The sequence below is a fragment of the Carettochelys insculpta genome, chromosome 4 (genome assembly GCF_033958435.1).
Source record: "Carettochelys insculpta isolate YL-2023 chromosome 4, ASM3395843v1, whole genome shotgun sequence".
In the NCBI taxonomy this organism is placed as follows: Eukaryota; Metazoa; Chordata; order Testudines; family Carettochelyidae; genus Carettochelys; species Carettochelys insculpta.
In genome coordinates this window covers 109,624,986-109,645,053 of record NC_134140.1, presented here as the reverse complement: position 1 = coordinate 109,645,053, position 20,068 = coordinate 109,624,986, and the positions used below count along the sequence as shown (strand labels likewise).

Here is a 20,068-nt window from a genome sequence, read left to right as displayed (position 1 = left end):
AATAAAACCTGCTTTGAGACTTAGCTCAGTCATCGTGGGAGAAAAATTCTTACTAGCTGAAATACACTCTTTTCATAGACCTTGCTTTTTAGTTACCATTTATGAATCATTTCCAGTTAAATTAAGAAGCTATGGGGACCAAAAAAAAAAAAAAAACCTGCACAACCAGCCAACCAGCATCTTGAAGTCAGCAACAAGTTAATTACAGTGCTACAAAGCACAGCTCTAACATGCCCTTTATGAATTGTGTGTGGTGTTCTGGCTGGAAGGGTTTACGTTGCCTTAAAAAGCCAACTTTGTGCTTCACAGGCAGACTTGCAGCTAGTCAGTGAGGTTTGGTCTGTTTGAAAAATATAGATAAGAAAAGGAAGGTGGTGAATCCCTAATACATAGCCGGTATAAAAACCATCAATAACCAAAACAAGGTTTCTTTGGGATATGGTATTTCTATCATTTGTACTAAATTTAGATCTAATTGTAGAATTAAATCTAAGTAGTTTTACAAGAGTCTCTTTTACAACTGAATTTTAGCAGTAAAGCTTTAGAGAAGTTCTTACCATGCTTCAGATGTAGGCAGCTGTCATTCTGGGGCCTGTACCTGTAGAAGATTTGTTGTCCTTTAACAAATTTCCATTGAAGAGTTTTTGCACATTCCAAATAAGTTTTATGCTTCAATATTATACAGATTTGTTTTGTTCTTTTTTTATGGTTCTTATACCAGCCATTTTTTAAAATATATTTTTGATGTAAAAGGAGAAGAAGAGACCTCACTGATGCCTTGAGCCAACCTATAAGGCAGCTATTCGTGTACAAAACCATAATCTAAAACCACAATGGAAATACTACAGTAGTTTGCTAAAGTTACATGAAAGACTAGTGTCAATCACAGGTTTGACACACATTTTTAGTCTAAGTATGACAGGGCAATGGACACGAGGGAAACAGAAGCAAAACCCAACAATAAAGGTGGCAATGGTTACCTTCATCCAAACTAAAAAAACACCATTTGAGTTAATTTTGATCCATTTTAAAATCATTCCCATTTAGAATAATATTTTAAATATTAAAAGACGTAAATCAGAAAGAAGCATTGAAGTGAACATGTACAGAAATAGAACAGTAAGTGCTGTTTGTTTGTGGTGGGTTTTTTTTCCTCCTTAAGATACACAAATAAGTGTGGAAAGTTTTTAAAAAAAAAAAAAAAAAGAAGCCACTCAACATACCTGATGTTGACTCTTGTAGTTTTTCTCTCTTCCTCTTCTTTTTCTTCCCCTGGAAAATAGATGATTTCACCATGACATTTTATAGGTAGAATTATTTTTCTTTCATCACCTCCACCCAATAACCAAAAAATGAATTCCATCTATATTCCCAAATTTGAGGCTATTGTGAAAAAATGGCATTGAAGCAATAGCATTTTCAATGTAGTTAAAACCCAATCTCTGATCTCTTCCTGCTGCTGCAGCTGCGGACAATTTTGCACTTTCATGGTTACGGTGAAACATATGTGAAAAGGTCTTAGAACGTGTCAGCTTCTCAAATGGGACAAGTCTTCTAGCCATGTTGCATTTGCTGGCATTATATGATCACAAACAGACCACAAAATATTTTCGTGAAGATATACAGAAACAATAGGTCAGTACCATGATTAGCAGTCCTTATAAGATGTCTTGGTATGTAATCTTAAAGCCTAATGGGAAACAAACAGTCTGTGACACCAACAGAAAGGTCTTCCAGGTGCAAAAATAGTTGGTAACTAAACTTGTCCTTGTATTATAAATCACTCAATGAAAGTTTGTTACAATATATTAACTGTAAAATCAAGGCCCTTTGCATCTCAAGGCTGAAGAATTTGCCATATAAGCCAATTTTGGAGCAGAGTTGTGTTCCAGAAAAGAAATATTCATTGAAAAAAATGTGCTGGTCCTTGTGCTTGCAAAGATAGCTTTGAAAAACATGAACCACATACAAAATCCATGCAGCAAGATCTCTGAGTTTGCAGAGAGCCTGAAGGAATAGTTGTGAGAGCCATGAACTGCGCAATTCACCTACATGTGGTATTAACTAAGGAACATTACCTCTCAAACAATGACATGCATTTCTAAGCACAATAATAGATTGAGTGATTTGCCAGTAGTATGACATTCTGTCTGGAACAGCTTTTATTACATAACTACATCCAACATTTGCATACTTGGTATAGAGGGAAAGGTTTACTCCTTTGAAGCTCTGCATGATCATGCCAAACTGTGGTGATCAATACTTCTTTTCACCCACTATTGCCATTTCAATTGGCTATAGTACTCGGACTTATTGTTAAACTGTTGGGGATGTGGGCGTTCCATCTCATAGCTACATTTCAGGGATGGACAAAATATTATATAGCTTGCTTTGGCATCCTTCGGAATTCAAGATGCTATACATGCACTGAAGATTAATTACCTTTTACGTAATTGAGGGGAAACTAAAATAAAATAGTTGTCTTCTATCTGAGGTATTATGTTATAAAAACTTGTATTACTTTTTACCAGGGCTAATTTGCGTTCTGCTATCTGATGGATTGACAAGTGGTGGCATAAAAATAAGAAGTAGGTACAGATAGTTCATGTGATCAGAGACATGTTTACATAGGACCCCATCTTGAAAGAATACCACAGCAAAGTAGCACTGCTGCAGTATACACACCCACTACAGGGGTTGTCCTGGTAGAGTAGCTAATCCATTTCCCCAAGAAGCAGTAGCAGAAGAATTATTATTCTGTCGCCGCTGGGGGTTAGGTCAGCTTAATGACACCATTCAGGAGGTGCGTATTTTTACATCCCAGACAACGTAGCTAACTCAACGTAACTTCTTAACACAGACCAGGCCAAGACATTTTTAAAATCAACTACATGATAAGCAGAAGCTTGCTTAGAATATACTGAGTTCAAATGACGTTTATGTTCACCGTATTCCTCATGAGTGGTAGAGTACAGCTCCCATGTGAAGTAACAGGTAACATGGTCAGCCAAAAGGATTGGTAACCCTGATTTGCATTACATCCTTCACACAAATATCTCAAAACCCTTTTGCAGACACTACATTCCAAACACACATGTGGTAGGTAGGTCACATAGAAACAAAGGTACAAATGTTAATTACTTGTCTAGGATCACAACAGTTTTTAGTCAATGGATAAGGCTAGACCATGAAAGACTTTATCCATGGCCAGAATGCCTGCTTTCGTTTGGCACTATGTGTGTGCCTCTGAGACCATAAGGCAGTCATGCTAACTCACACAGTAGAAGAATGTGTCAGGAGCTACCTACTTCCTTCTTCATTTTTGAAGGACAACAGGGCTCCACCTGTGGTCTTCTACAAAGTTTCTAAGTTGGGCTAGGTTCTGTTGTCCTTAGCCCAGTCTAACTGCCATCTCTACATTCTTCAGCAATGTTCCTTTCTTGCACTACACTGCTGTCAAAACTCTGGCCTTCTAAACCCTTTTGGGGGTAACAAGAAAGAACAAGCCTCATCATATGATGACCCAACTAGTATTTGTTAACACACTGTTTCCAAACATTATGCCAGTCTCCACATGGCACTCTGCCAATCCTGGCCTGCATCCCTGCAGATGTTCGTATGCTAGCCCCTCTCCTCAGCATAGCACTGACAGCACCAGATAATTTTGATATGAGTAAACTTTGAGAGGTTCAAAATCAAACATTTCACTCATGAACTAAGCCAAACTTCAAAGACTCCAGAAGTACATCAGCACGCTGTGACACCTAGACCTAGAGCGAGTGACTCTTCATAGGAGCAGCTGTTGAGAAGCAACAGAGAGCAAGGCACTGCCATCTGAAGTGAAGTTATGAATACACTGGAGCATTAAGATAGTTTTCATCTATCTGAAATTAGGTCACGATATTCAGCAAATGCCAGCTGTCAGCATTCCCCCTCCCGCCTCCAAAAAAAAGTATTCAATTCTGGAACCTCTTGAGCCACCTCAGCCATTGCTACGTTAACACTGTTTTCCTGGGTCTCCCACTGTCAAGTGAGAGAAGTATTTTGATAACCATTTTCCCTACTTTACCGATGAGGATCCCAACAGAGTCTGTCTTTTCAAGAATACCATCAGAAAAAAAATTGTGCCAAGGATCTTTTCACCTTAAACAACAATGCCCTCCTGCCAGCTGCGGGAAATGGGGTGCTCCACTGGAGGCTTTTCCCTGCTACTCCTACACTGGCAGTGGGCAGCAAGGAGCCATGTGTGCCCCTGTGAGCACAGCTCGAGGTAAGCACCCTACCTCCATCCCTTTAATGCACCCTCCTGTCCTCCATGGTCCAGACACTTCCTTAATCAAGCATACCCCATTCCCAGGGTTGCTGGATTAAAAGCATTCAGGTGTATTGTTTAGCACTCAGGCTCACCTGTGGGCTATTGCAAGGCTGGTCATTCAACAAAACAGGGAACCTGGTGCAGCTGCAACTTTGAATATGCCATTATGGTGAGTGAAAAGGAGGAGCCACAGTGACAGAGAGATAGCTGTGTTAGTCTGTATTCTAATAAAAGCAACCAGCAGTCCTGTAGCACTTGAAACACTAACAAAATAATTCATTAGGTGATGCGCTTTCATGGGGCAGACCCACTTCCTCAGTTCTGGAGATACAACATTTCCAGCACAGAACTGACAGTTTTATAATACAGAGATCCAAAAAAATTGAAATAAAAACTGAAAATCAGATACAAAGAACTGAAGGGGAGGGGTGAGAAATATTAAGTGTCCTGCCTGAGATCATTATGAATATCAAAGGTAGGGAGACTGTCCTTGTAATGCATGAGGTAACTGCTAGCTCTATTAAGGCCAAGAGTCAATGTATCAAATTGGAGCATGAACTCCAGTTCACAAAGTCTCCCTTCATAATCAGCTGTTAATCTCTTTGTTGTAAGAGGCATATTCTCAATCTTTAACAGAACGGCCCACTCCACTGAAATGCTCACTGACCAGTTTATGTGTATTCAGACTCCTAATGCCTGCTCTGGGCCCATTCATTCTCTGGCAAAGTGCTTTTCCAGTTTGTCCGATATACATAGCAAAAGTGCATTGCTGATACGTGATGGCTTACGTAACATTGGTAGAGGTACAGGAGAATGAGCTCCTGATCTTGGAATTAATGTGGTTAAGTCCGCTGGTGGCATCTCCAGACTAACTATGTGGACAAAGGTGGCACCGGGGTTTGTTGCAAGGAAAAGTTCCAGGATTAGTGTTCTTGTGGTAAGGTCTGTGGTTGCTAGTGAGAAGGTGCATAGGTGACACAGTTCAATCTCTTATTTTGTTACCCTGTCTGCATTAATAAGTGTGGTAACATCGGGAGGGGCAATCTGGTGGGAACAAGTGGTTTATTTTGGTAAAGATAATAGTCAAGTGATGTGAGGGCTAACCCCCTCGCTGTAAAGAATTTGCCCTAGAGTTTAACTTACAAGTAAAATTTAAAAAATACCCCAAGAAAAACTGGCTTATAATAGAAAACTGTAGTTGCCAGAGATTTTCTTAGCTATTTGTATTGAGTCAACTCAAAACTTTTGTAGTCTTTTGATTTGATGCCATCTTCTGGTGTTTTTCAGCCTGTGTAGTTGCTAACAAACTTGCCACATTTTAACCTGAAATGTTTAGAACCAAAAAGTCAAAACATTTTTTTTTTTAAATTTTTTGTTTTTTCTTGGCTTAAATGCCGAGTCAAATTCAACTTGAATTCACAAACTGCTTTTGGAGCAATAAAACCCCCCCTTTTTTTTAAAAAAAAGCTCTATCACAGGGGTTCACAACCTGTGGCTTCAGAGCCACGTGCGGCTCTTTAAGGACTCCTTTGTGGTACCCAAAACTATAATTGCAAAGTAGGAAAAAAAAGAAAAGAAAAACTGATTATTTTCCATAAACAATGAATGTCTATAAGCCCCAAAATGAACAAGTGTTACCTAAAAAGCAAACAATATGTGAGCTTGAAACACTGGATAACTCCTCCTTTAATACGTGCTGAGCATTGTGGGATGTGATACTGTATCTGTGTTTTAATCACATTGCTAACAGAATGTTGATTTTGAAAAGGAAGAGGAATGCCAAGGTATTCCTGCTGTGAAGGGCAACACATATTGTAAGAAAGAACATTGAAATTAAACATGAAATGAAATTGGCATCCTTAAGGTTAGGCTGGAATGTCTTTAAAAAAATTAGGAAAATCGAAGATAAAAAACAGAGAATTTCAAACAGAAAGGACCAAATCCTTCACATTAATATCAAGTTTGTTTGGGCTTCCATTGTCTCATTTGCAATAAGAAATTCGCCAATACAAAAATGCAACCTTGAGAGAATAGGTAATAAGTTTGTGAATGTCGTGCAGTAAACATGTATCGCGTTACAAATCACTGTACGTACACTGATCTTAAAATAGGGGTTACAAAAAGTATGGTTTGACATTATTTATTAAGGACCATGAAGGACCAGTTTTCAGAAAAATCTACAGGGACTTAAGGTGGCCAAACTCCCTTTGTTTCCTTTAAGAAATATAAAGCTGTGATTGTTAAAACATTAACTGTCTACTCCACCCATCCCATTATAACTAATTTGCAATTATGGCCACAAGCAGAGCTAATACAACAAACAAGCAGATTTCCTCAAAGGACAATAAATACAAGACTTAATTTTTATGCCCTTTCTCCACCTTATTTCCCAGAGCCCTTCACAACAAAAGTCTGATAGGAAATACTCATTGAAAAGACCCATCACAAGAATGACTTACATAGTTATCTCTTGCCGACCAGCCCGGGTAAAGCTGCATGTGTAGCTGCCTTTCTTTCCGAGCTAGTTCGTAATATTTAGCTTGCTCTTCTCGGGAGAGAGCATGCCACTGGAAATAAAACAAGCAGCATTAAAATTAGAAAATACACCATACCCAAGAACTTTTCTTATAAACAAGTGTTTCTGTGACCCATTTTTGGTCATTTCCCACTGCCAGAGAAGAAGAAATTCGTTACTGATCACAAGCGCTTGCATTTCCTAGCCAACCTTTTGAACATGTCAGCTTTCTAAAACTCAGCTGCCTGGAGCTAGACAAAATTTGTTTACACAAACAAAAGGATTTGCCATATAATCTATTTATGGAGCCATGGTTGCCCACTGTCACATGAGACGCCCACAAAAAAAAAATTTACTCCATCTTCTCCATTCCACATATCTGAGTGCAAGCATGAGTGATATATCCACAATATTGCATTGAAACTGTGACACTGCAGCATTGTGATGGAGCTGCTTCCTACAAATCACCAGAAGGGGGTTCTCCTTTGGTGTAATCTGCCTTTTATTAGGAAGTAGCTATGTCAGTGGAAGAATTTTTCCATCAACCTAACCGGGATTAGGTCAACCTAACCACAGCAGTTGGTGCAGAATTTTTCATAGCCCCAAGTGACATACTTAGACTGTTCTATTTTTTTTTTTTGATAAGTTAGAGTAGGCCTAAGGCTTGGTCTAAACGTGCATAGTTGGGCAGGGTGAGGGGAAAAACACACTTCTGACAGATGCACCTATACTACTCTAACTGCCCAGTGCAGGTGCAGCAATGAAATATTTCAGGGAGGTAATGTTCCTGAACTTACAGAATACCCCTGCCATCAGGATATATGTCTACAGTACAGGATAGTGCTGGCGTAGCTGTGCCAGTATACAGTCTGCAGTGAAGAGACAGACTAATTTATGTTCCAGGACAAGAGAGCTTCCCGTCTTAGGTTCCTAAACAACTAACATATTCCTTTAGGCTCAATTCTAAAGTGAGTGCTGGTAGATGAAGCTGCAAAAAAATGGCGGACGCTCTTTGGGACTGGGCCTGTCTCTTTGTTTGGCATCTGCAGTGCCTCGCACTGTGGACTCCTAGGCATTATGGTAATAGGGATGATTTACTTTTGCAAGTTTGCACCAGTAAGGCAACCCCACAGCCCAAGTGCACCCAAATAACACTAAAATTCTGCACTGCAGTGGCATCTGCAGCTCTGCCTGTGACTTGTCTCCCTGCAAACTCTACAGCCAGGTCCACACTAGACATTCAAGTCAATTATGGATGCACAAGTCTAGCTATGGCAATTGTGTAGCTAGAATCAACCTACCTGACTGTCCTCACAGAGGGAAGTCGATGGTAGAAACTCTCTCTTCCACCTCCCTTACTCCTTGTGATACAGAGGAGTACAGGGATAGTTCGATTTTGTGTGTCCCTACTATGTGCATGACATTGAACCCTAGAAGATCGACCCTGACTAGGTCAATCTTCCACACAGTGAAGACATACCCTAAACCTGTCTTAACGCTGGCTCCTGGGTGGAGAGAACAGTTTCTAATACTGGAACAATCCTTCCATCTTCCTACCTTAAGTAGTAAATTTCTGAAGACCAAAAGAAGCAGCTTTGCTATTACCCACTTTTAAAGTCGAACCTGCAAGGTCAGAGAGGTACTGCCAGCTGACAGGGTCAGTGTCTGTCCCTTTTCTATTTCAGAACTAAAGAGTTTAGAAGATGACGCTGTGTAAGATTAAAAAGTTAAGTTCACTATTTTCCCCATCTCCCTTGTTTCTTTGGATTCCTCACATAACATGGAAGGTGATTTTGTTTTGTTTTGTTTTTTAAGTGACTGACAAACTAGCAGGGAGATTCAACAGCAAGAGTACTCACCTGAAACTAACTATTTTTAACTAACGAACTATTTTTAACTGCGATTTTAGGTCAAGAGTATCCTATTTATCTTGCGTTTAGACACTTATGCCAAAGAGGCAGAGTAATGGTTTGGTATGTTTTCATTTAAGCTCCAATATATTGCTGAAAGCATCAGTCTGCCTACTTGTGGCTTTCTGCCAGGCTCAATGTGTAGTACCTCAATGCTACTCAAAGAGCACTGACTGTTTCAGAATAAATAACGTTTGTCTTTTGAATCTGAGCTATCAGCCAATTTGGGATACCCAGTTAAAGGAAAGCAACAGCTAGAGAACAAATTCCACACAAAGGACGCCATTCAGGCAGCAGGTAGACAAAACAAAGGCAGCCAGCTTTCAACAGAGGTGTTAGGCTAGACAGGTCCGAGTACCTCAGCTAACTGCCATCTTAGTCATTTCTGCTCCAATGCACCTCAAGTGAAAATGCATAGGAAAGTGTTTAAGAGAACAGACATTTTGGGGAATATCTGCACGGAATATATGCTGCCATACTACCATGAAATTAAAACATCTTTCTAACAAGGGAATCTCAACTTCCTATTCAAAACGGAGTAGAAAGCTTACATGTAATACAAGAAAGGGAAAGTACGGTGGCATGGGGAATTCCTTTTTATTTTCTGGAGTGGGGGTCATCACTGGTTCCTGAAGATCACATAACTGTTTCTAGTAACAGAGAGGGAGCCGTGCTAGTCTATACACGATCAAAACAAAAAAGCAGTCAAGTGGCACTTTAACAAAATAATTTATTAGCTTGCAATTTATTAGCCTGTAATCCCACAAAAGCTCACCTAATAAACTATTCTGTTAGTCTTTAAAGTGCTACTTGTCTGCTTTTTTGTTTTTATGACTGTTTCTAATGTGGCAAAGCACCATGAGTTGCATTTCTCACTGGCTTAATTGTTCATACTCCTGGACTACTCAACAAAGCCTGGACTTCAAAATCAGGGTGATTTATTTGTACAAGTGTAGAGGCCCCTTTGGAGAAAGGAGATGTTCTTCCGCGACATATCTTTTGGAGGTCACTGGTGTACATGTTCACTCCATGGTTTCGTTTAATACTAGCATGTGTAAAGGATTTAAGGTCAGGGTCATTTAAAAAAACAAAAACAAAAAACAACCCCTCAAGCCAGCCAGAGAATTCCAGGTTCAAAAATGCACCTTGGAGCAGCACAGAGACTTCATTCACGAAGTCATTGCCAAGAGCAAAGGGGATGCTGAGAGGGCAGGTATAACCACTCTACTACCAGCTTTAGGGCTCCATTTCCTGGCTTTTATGGACATAAAACAATGCCATATTACTCACATTATCTGATGCTTTTTTTAAAAAAAAAAAGCACAGGCATTTAGAGCCCTCATAATGTTTATGTTCTAAGTCTGATACAGTCTGGACACAAATGACCCATAAAGCTGCATTTTGTCCAACTCTGCAATTTGTCTTCTATGTCTTCTGATATTTGCCAGTGGTGGATGAAACAGTTAATTGCTCTCTCTGATCCCAGAGTGCTGCCAACTTAAAACCTGGACTCCAGAGAGGCTCAAATGGTAGCAACTTTTGCCACTTAACTGCCAGGAGTTTGTCACAGTTCCACAACAGCATCAGAGTGCCCAAAAGTCCACTCAGGTGTTTTTGTGGCAGAGACCATGTTGTTGTGGTTAAGTGGCAAGGGGCAATAAAAGGGGCTGAAGGAGAGACTGCAAATAAGGGCTCATCTACACCTGACATGAAAGAAGTGCTCTCTCATCAGCACAGGGAATCAACCTCTCCCCGAAGCTCTAGCTAGATGGATAGAATAATTCTTCCATCGCCCTAGCACTGTCTACACTAGGGGCTAGTCAGCTTTCTTGTGTTACTCAGGGATGTGGATTTTCAACTCCCTTTGTGATGTAGCTGGGTCAGTTTAAAGTGCAGGCCAGGCCTAGGGTCACAAACACTCCAAAGGTACACAGAGCATCAGTTTTGTGTGTGTGTTTTTTCCACTGAGTGAGATGGGTGGGGAGGGTTAGAGATGGGAAAGTAAGAAAGACTAAATAAAGTGGAAGACACACTATAAAAATCGGCCTTGAGGTACATTACTGAGATCAGAGAGGTAGCAGAGGTTAAAAGATTCTGAGACTTGGAAGACAAAACCATAAATGGAGCCTCAAGGCTGCATTGACAGGGTAGAGAGAAGGTGAGTGAAGATTTGACTCCACTACAGGTTGGAACGAGGGCCACTGACCGGTCCAGCAAGGGTTGATTTATTGTGTCTAACACAGACACAATAAATCAACTGCTGCATGCTCTCCTGTTGACTTCGCCGATCACCAGCATGAGAAGAGTAAGTGGAGTCAACAGAAGAACACCAGGTGTCTACTTACCACTCAGACCTCAGTATGTCTACTTTGGTTAATTATTCACACAGCTGAAGTTGCATAACTTAGGTCAATGCTCCAGTAATGTAGACAAAGCCTGAGTGTCATTAGGCAGGAGGCCATGAAAGGAGCAACAAGAAACTTGAGCTGGAGAAAGGGGAGCCAATTAAGTGATCTGAACAAGAGAGGAGGGGTGTGTGGTCAGATGGCATGGCACAGGATTCAAAGGAATAACATACATGTCAGGGAGGCTAGAGAGCGCGAGTTTGCAACAGCCATGGCAGGAGAAGGGGTGTGATGAAAGACTTTGCTGTTTAAACAGATGTCTCCATTTGGGGGTACAAGTAGCCACATTATAGCAAATGTTATAGCTGTGCTATAGACATAGGGTTGTTTTGTTTTAGGTTGGGTTCTACAGGCTCTAAAACCCATACATGGACTCAGATGGTCTTGAAATTTGCTGTGACTCACAGGACTGCAAGATCATGTTAGTGGTCCAAATTTGGGGTCATGGTTCTCGAGATTCATCCCTGCTAGAAAAATCCATAGTTTTACAAAATCGTATCATTTGTGGAGCAGTAGGGTGGGGAGCGCAGGGAAGCTGGTGGGCAGTGGAGAGTGTGCAGTGATTGGGAGGGGTGTTTAGGTGGTGAAGAGGGATAAATGGGGATCACTAGCAAGAGAAGCTCACGGGGAGAGGGAGATATTGGGTGGAGAGGGATTAGGGACGGCAGCCTGTCAGTCCAATATCTTGCCTTTTCATGTGAAGTGCACCTCCCCCACTTCTTTGTGACGTTCCTCTTTTCCAAGCTGAGCTGGCACGTGGGGGAAGATACTTTCCATCATAGATCCATCACTTGGGCAACATCTGAGGGCCAGAGGAGGAAACACTTGACATGATGGGGCAGGGGGAGTTGAAGGATCCCTTCTCTTCCTGCCCCTGGCATGTGCCAGCACCTGGGAAGGCAGAAGGTACATCCACACTCTAGAGCTTAGAGCAGCATAGCCATGCCACCATAGCCCCGTAGTTTAGATGCAGTCTGAGCCAGTGGAAGGGTGCCTGCTCCTTTCCATCAGTGCAGAAATACCACCTCCCCAATGACAGTGTTTTTCCTTCATCGTAGCTGCACCTGAACTGCTGGTTAGGCTGGCCCACTGTAGTGAGAGCCTGGCTTCCCTCTGAGACAGCCACAGATTACTACACACAGGGACGTCCATCGGGACTTGGGTTTTTCACACCCACCACTGAAGCAGCTGGGTCTTACATGCAAGACCAAGCCTGAGTCCTTCTCCCTGCCCCAGGGAAAAAGGAGGACATCCACAGAGATTAATGGAGCAGTTCACACATCTCTGAGCGATGGCTTCAGGCTGCTTGTGTGTCCATGGTACATTCTCAGTGGGTCACTCCAGGCCTCTCTGACCCTCCCTATGCTACAGGCAGACACATCATCCACGCCAAAAGCCAGGTCTGGAGTAGGGACTGTGCAGTTCCACTCTCCTGCACTTTCCTGCCTCTCTGTCACATGCATTCCTCACTGCCTCACACCAGCTTCCCACCTCCACATGGCCCTACCAAGCTCGCTAGGAGCACGGAGTGGAAATAAGGAGGATGGAAGGAGGTATGAGTGGGCTCCAAGCAACGGACAGGCTGGAGGGCAGGTCTGAGAGCCACGCAGGGATTCCCTGGATGGTCAGGATGTGGGTCAGCGGGTAGGAATGAATACCAAGACTATCAAAATGCCGCTTGTCCCCCTTTCAAAAGCCTGCTCGCTGACTCCATGTGAGTCACTACATCAGCTCCAAGCTCTCAGCAGGTGGGTCCCATTTAGACACCTGCCTCTCCAAAGGGAGAGGACTAAAGCGAGAGAGTTGGCCTAAGCAGGGCAGAAAGAGACACGGTGACCGTACAGGGCAGTGACAGAATTAACATGGAGGCAGTCCATTCTTTCACTAGGTTAATCACGGCCAAGGAGCTGGGGCAGTGCTACATGGGGTGGTTGTTGACACCCACTCTCAAGCCTAGGGAAGGGCCAGGACACCCCTCCTCAACCTCAGGCCCTGCTTCTCCCCAGCCCTATTCCAAGCCTCCCTGCTCCTTCCCCACCTGTGCTCGGGCCCCAACTCACCTTGTCTCCCAATCAATGCAGGCTAGGGGGACTGGCATCAGCAGCAGCGATCCATCCTCCCCTCCATTCACCGGCACCGGTGGGGGAAGCAGAGCAACACAGCCCCAGCTCACATTGCCCCACCTCCCACTGGTGAGTGCAGGGGCAGTCCCGGCCCTCCGGAGATACACAGCAGGGTACAGGGCACAGAGTGAACTTGGGCTGCTTCCCCCAAAGCCCGTGAATGCAAGGGGACCGGGGGCCAGCCCCAGGTGTTCTGGAACTATCAGCTGTTGGCTGGCCTCTTGCTCCTCCCACCCATGGCATTCTGGAGGGCATGGGCCCCCTCATACCGTCCCCCCTACAGTCACCCTGTGCTGAGAAATTGTTTAAAATAAGCCAATTAAATTAAATGCCCCAAGACTTCATTAATCCAACGTAGAGTGTAGGTTACCCATGATGCCTCATGCTCTTCCAAAATCTCCCAGGCTAATCTTAAACCTCTAAACAACAGGGGGTAGCATGTACCTTAATTGGTATCCTCTTTGGGCAGATACACTCAGTATGTTACTCAAGCACCTGGCACATTGGGGCACAGATCAGTCGGCTTCTAGATACCACCACATTACAAATATTGTTCTCTGTCAAGCAGTGTATTTAGAGGAATATTCCAGGGAGAGGATGAAAGTTACATCGGCTGTCTAGAGTCACATAAATGGGGGTTCATAGACGTTCTCACATTTGAAGTGTTAGATAAGGAATGAAGATGATCTGGGTGCAAACAAAATCTAACTTATTCACTGCTTTTTAAAGTAGAGGTGGAAATTTTCAATCTTCTGGCCCCATTAAAAAAAAAACACGTACAATAAAAATTCCTTGATAGAGCCAGGCAACAAACTTTACAACATTCTTTACAAACAGAACCCTAATCATATTGATGCCAAACTCTGCTTAAAAGCTTAGGCCTCTGGGTACCTGGCAAGCACAGTTCAAACTAAAGAAGTTCCAGGAGAGAGAGAGAAACTGATCTTATTGGCAGTCTCAGAACTTGCAAAGAAAGGAGAGAGCAGGGAGGGGGAAGGCTTTTTAATCATAGAATAACAGAAATGAAAGGAACCACAACAGGTCATCAAGTCCAGTCCCCTGCACTAATGGCAGGACCAACTACCATCTAGACCATCTCTGGCAGCTGTTTGTTTAACCCGCTCTTTAAAATCTCCAATCTTCTCTTTTCCAGACTAAACAAATGAAATTATTTCACTCTTTCCTCACTCCCAGGTCCCATTCTCTACACCTTTAATCATGTTTGTTGCTGTTCTCTGGACCTTCTTCAAATGTGTCCACATCCTTCCGGAAATGTGATGCCTGGAAGCGGACACGCTATTCTAGCTGAGGCCTAATCAGTGTGGAGTGAAGCAGAAAAATTACTTTTATAATAATCCCATTGATACTCTCCAGAATGTTCACTGGTCAGTATCACACTGTTCACTCACATTTAGCATATGGGCCACTATGACCCCTAGAGCACTTTCCATAGTATTCCTTCCAAGGAAGTCATTCCCATTTTGTGTGGCTATGTCTCCACTAGCAAATAAAGCCGACTTTATTAAAGTTGACTTTTTATAAAGTCGAAGGCAAGTGGCCAAACGTTTAGAAAGTCAAAGTAGCATGTCCCCATTACTTTTGCTAAGTTTGACTGTCAGCAGTGCATTGTGGGTACCTAGCCCACAGTTTCTGCATCCCTGTTGCATTCTGGGTTTCTGTGCCAGTATGTTATAGGAAAAAAAATGTGCCCAAGGGGTGTCTGATATCATCATCCCAGAGTGCTCTGCCCTCACTACCCACTCCCATTGAAAAAAAGCTGCCAAATACATTTTCACACCATTTTTCCACAACCCCCCCGGCATACACTGTTACAAGGCTAGCGGGCCAGTCTTGAGAAATGTAAAATGCAGAAATAAAAATCTGAAAATTTTCAGTTTGGACTGAGTGAAAAATTGTTTTTTGGTATCGTTGAAATGCTTCATTTTGATAGTTATTTTTAATTTCATTTTGACCCAGCAGCCACATGGTGAGGGGGGTCAAGCCGGAGAGCCTAGCAGTCATGAGGTTCGGAGGGCAGCTGGACAGCCCAAGCTGATTCCAACTTCCTGCTCAGCTGGAGAGCAGTGAGGTGAAAGCGATGGTCAGAATAGACACATTGGGGCCATTGTGGGATACTTCTAGAGGCCAATAAAATCAAACTAAATAATGCTGATTCTACACAAGCATAACGTCAACCTTGTAAATTCAAACCTGGCATTACTCCTCATGAAAAAGCTGGAGTAGAAAAGTTGACCTTACAACCCCTTAAAAATCAACCTAATGATATTTGCACTGAAGACAGGTACATTATAAAATGGACAGAGCATCCTTAAAATTAACTTTATGCTCTAGTGTCAACATAGCCATATTGGGAAACTGTTCCTTCTGAAGTGGAGTATTTTGTATTTGTCTGTCCTGCAGACCATTTCTCCAGTTTGTTTAGATCATTTTGGTTTATAATCCTACCCTCCAAAGCATTTGCAAGCCGTCCGAGCTGAGTATCATCCGCAAATTTTGTAAGTGTATTCTGTCATTACCGAATAACCAATGAAGATATTGAACAAAAACAGATACAGAACTGATCTCTGCAGAACTTCACTCACTGTGCACTTGCAACATGATTACAAACCATTGGTAACTAACCTCTGGGAACAGTTATCCAACCAATTATGTGCCCACCATCTCGTGGCTCAATCTAGCTTGTACTGCCCTTGTGTTGCTAATGAGACAGTCTTGCAAGACTGTATCAAATGCCTTACTAACATCTTACTAGATATACCACATCTTCTGCTTCTCTCTTATGCACAAGGCTTGTTATCCTGTCAAAGAAAGCTAATCGTGTTACTTGACAAGTATTCTCATCTGATAGTCTCTCAAGTAAAGTGAAAATGTAGTGTACCAAGACAACACGGTTTCATTACATCTCTTTGGCTAGTTTACCCATGCTGAGTATGGGTAATACTGAAGTCTGGTCTACAGTAGGAAGTCAGATTGGTATAAGGACATCACGCAGTCATGAGAAAAATCCCCATCAGAAACAATGCAACCTAAGACGGCGTTAACAAAATATTAAGACAGCCCTTGTAACATGCACGCTCGATGCACCTGCAGCTTTTTGGCTGCAGCACTCTACATAAGAAGGCATAAAGTCTAACGTGGCTAATGCTCCTGCATGAAACCAAGATGACAGTTTTTATTTTTAGTTGCATCTTCTTGCTTCTACTAGCTATGTTAATAAGTGTATTCTAGTCAGCACATCAAGACGGAAAGTTTGCCTTTAAAACCTCTATACCCCAATTACTAGTATATACATATTACTATACATACCCTTCTGCCAAGTATCTGGTTGATAGCTGCGCTTTCTTTCAGAGTACACTCTGCTACGACGTTTGCTCTCATTTCTTTCATGTATAACATGAAAGCATTCAGAGGTTTTTTAATGTGAGGTCTTTTCGGCTCTTGCTCTTTTCTCTGTTCATGCTGAGGCTTCCTAAAATGTGGTGGGGGGAAAAGAAATAATATCTAATTTACCTTTAACCTAACAGTTACTGAGAAGAATATTTCCAAGCTTCAATTTCAAATTAAGGGTGTGCTACTTGTATGTGAAGTTTGAGAGTTCATCTTCGATATACTGCTGCAACTTTTGAACTTACAGTAGAATCTCAAAGTTACAAACACCAGAGTTATAAACGGACTGGTCAACCAGGCACGTCGTTTGGAATCAGAAATATGTAATCAGGCAGCGGAAGAGACCAATGAAAAGAACAACTACTAAAAAAAGGGGAAAATTTCAAAAAAGTTTTGACAAGGTAAGGAAACTGCTTCCGTGCTTGTTAAAAATTAAAATGTCTAAAAACAGCACTTTCTTTCTGCTTAGTAAATTTTCAAAATTGTCTTAAATCAATGTTCGGTTATAAACCTTGAAAGAACAACTAAAACGTTTTGTTCAGAGTTACAACACTTTTCAGAGTCATGAACAACTTCCATGGTGTTTGTAACCGAGAGATTCTACTGTATTCTGGCTTTTGGAGTGAATTTAGTGCTCAAGGAAGAGCGTGCTGGATTGGCAAACCTTGACAATGAATGAAACTATACTTGATTTATCCATGAAACAAAACACTCTGCCATCAAGTATGAGAGTGGTCTGGAAGACCATCTCCAGAGATGAAAGAGTAGCTAGCTGAGACATCTTGCCCATTTATTTCTTGAGCCCTTTGTGTTCATCTGCTGAAAAGGATGCCGATTATAATGGTGGCTTTTACTGTCAACACCTCTGCACTAGAAACAGACGGAGCATCAGCTCACAAGCCTAGCTTCAGCACCATTTCAGCTACCAAATGGCAGTGGTGCTTTCAGCAGCTACCACCTTATAACATTCAAGAGTAGCCCAGAAGTAAATGCTTCACATTGATACGCCTCACGACTCATCCACCCTCCGCTTCGGTTATGGTGAACTTTTACAGACTCCTAATACAAAGTGATCATGAAGGATATTAGTTTTGTTTTTAACTTCTCATTTTAACTGTTAGGTCCTGACGTGCTTGAGGATGAATGGCTAGCATAGAAAGGCACACTCACACATGCATTAAGTCGCTGTCAGCGTGTGGATGTTCTTGTTTGACTTGAGGCGTTACAATAGCTGGGTGAGGGATTCCAGTTGTGTGAGGGCCTGGAGGTCCAGGAATCATGTGATGTGAAAACCTAAAAACAAACCAAGTACAGAGTCTGTAACAATAACAAGACCAGGATGCATATCTAAAGCTTGAACACCAGCAGGAAAACACAACAGAGCTTGCAACAAAGAATATGTAAAAATTAGTTAGCTGAGATTCATGCATTTGTATCTAAGCTTATTCAAAATGGGCCAACATTTTCATCTGAAGAAGTTATTTTATTGCTTTTCAGACAAAGAGATGGCAATGCCTACAAGGAAATGTAACATATCTACTGTTGCACTGGATATCCATAAAAATGCACATTCCCTTAACCAAAAAGTGATTTTTCACTGCAGCATATAAATACTGAAAATATCCATCACCAGCCAACAAAGGAAGGAACTGCCATGCAGCAAGGGGGTAGGGGTGGGGTGGAGATGAGGGAAGCAAGAAGAGAAGAGTCCTTTCAAAAATCCCATATTTATGTTTGTATTTAGTTTATAACCTTTTGCAAAGTCATTTTACCTATACCCTTTTCTTCCCCAACACTCTGGACTACATCTCTTAATTTCAAATGCAAATCATGTATTATGGAAGGAAAAACAAACTGCTTCTTCCAAATCTAAATGACTTTTCCTTTCATTGTGTCAGAATGGGGGGGAGTCATCCTCATAATCTGGGTTGTGAGCCTCAAAATCCTGAGTGCTCTCACTCCAATTAAGCAGTACATTTGAGTGCATGCTTATCTTTGAGTCCATGAAATAGTCTCAATGCTTTCAAAGTACACAGATGCTTCAGTAGCTTGTTGGATTGCAGCCCAAGTGACCAATACTTTCAGGATCAAGCCCCCCAAAAAAGCAGTTTGCTGCATTTGTTGGTGTTAAAGCTAATGCTATAGGGATTTGAAGAAAAGAACATAGTAACTCAACAGAATAAGGTGGGAAAGGCCAAAGTTTATTGTGCGAAAGAGTAGCAATTCTCTCCTTGGATACCCTGACTGAAACATGCCTGTAGTTCACCTAAAAAGGAGTAGAGGAACAGTAATGAAACAAGAATACCTATAAAAAGTTGTGTGCAGATCATCACTTAGATGGACAATCCAAATCCCCAGTGTACAAGCCAAACAAAATGCAGAGATGGGACATTGCAACCTTGTGTACGCCAAGCACAGGATGTATAAGCCATCTTTCCAGAGTGCAAAAGCATTACATAGAGAAGATTTGGAGTGTGGCATGGCCAAGTCTCAGTTAGCATTGCTTGCTTGCACTAACATGTAAACATAGTGCTGGATTCCCACACCAGTACAGGCAGACTGTGTGTATTTAGAGCTTGTTGGCATCCCTTTCCTTCTAATAGCTTTGGGCTAAGAAATTCTAACGTGGGAGTAGTTCTGAAGATTGCCTCATAGTAGGGTACTCAATTTAAACTCTTCACATGTGTAATTGCAGAATTCCAGCTAGAATGAGCGGTTTTGCCTTGTTTCACACTTGAAGAAAAAAAAAAATCTGGGCTATCTCCTAATATGTTGCATTTAACAAGCAAGAATGCCCATTTTATGTGAAATAGTTTATTATTGGCTAACATAATTCGTAAGTGTTTCTAATTTTGATACTTCACGGACTGTCAGCGAAATGCTGAATGAGACTAGTGCGAGTTCCAGGCACACTGTACGTACACAAACATTGTAAATAAAAAATTATACATAAATTTTAGCTGACTGAAAAGCAAGCAAAGGCAGACCAGAGATGCAAGCAGGAGAGCAACTTGCCCTCTAATGCCAGCAGTTACTCCCCAGTCAGTCATTCACCTCCTACACCTACCTGGACATGGAAGGGTCGACTGAGAGTGAGGATGGGTAGGGTTGCCTGAATCCACTCGAGATGGGATATACAGGCTGACCTTGCCTGAGGTCACAGAAGAAAGGAACCCATCAATAATATGATATTGTAATAAAAGTTAACCTAGAGTCACAAGCACCTGATGGGAACTCAGCATGGTAGCATAAACAATTATGTGCCATGTATTCTCTTAACTCACTGTGGTCTAAACACAACATTTTTTTTGTCTCCTATTGAAAATATATTTGGCATCTAGAATTTGTTTAAAAAAATTGGCCAGTTTGAAATCATGGGACCAGATTCCAAT

General features: G+C 41.8%; 1 protein-coding gene across 6 annotated transcripts in view; it reads right to left on the bottom strand.

The window, feature by feature from the left end:
* The window catches only part of LEF1 (lymphoid enhancer binding factor 1), a 109,546-nt gene that overhangs the window by 20,091 nt on the left and 69,387 nt on the right, over positions 1–20,068 (bottom strand). For 3 of the 6 annotated variants that reach the window (XM_074991978.1, XM_074991977.1, XM_074991979.1), the window contains 5 exons: positions 19,744–19,827; positions 17,847–17,969; positions 16,596–16,758; positions 6,775–6,882; positions 1,224–1,272 (listed from right to left, as the gene is read on the bottom strand). In XM_074991978.1, coding sequence (XP_074848079.1) covers positions 1,224–1,272; positions 6,775–6,882; positions 16,596–16,758; positions 17,847–17,969; positions 19,744–19,827 — 527 coding nt within the window. Of the gene's footprint in view, positions 1–557; positions 599–1,223; positions 1,273–6,774; positions 6,883–16,595; positions 16,759–17,846; positions 17,970–19,743; positions 19,828–20,068 lie in introns of all 6 variants that reach the window. The other 3 variants (XM_074991980.1, XM_074991982.1, XM_074991981.1) reach the window with 3 other exon arrangements.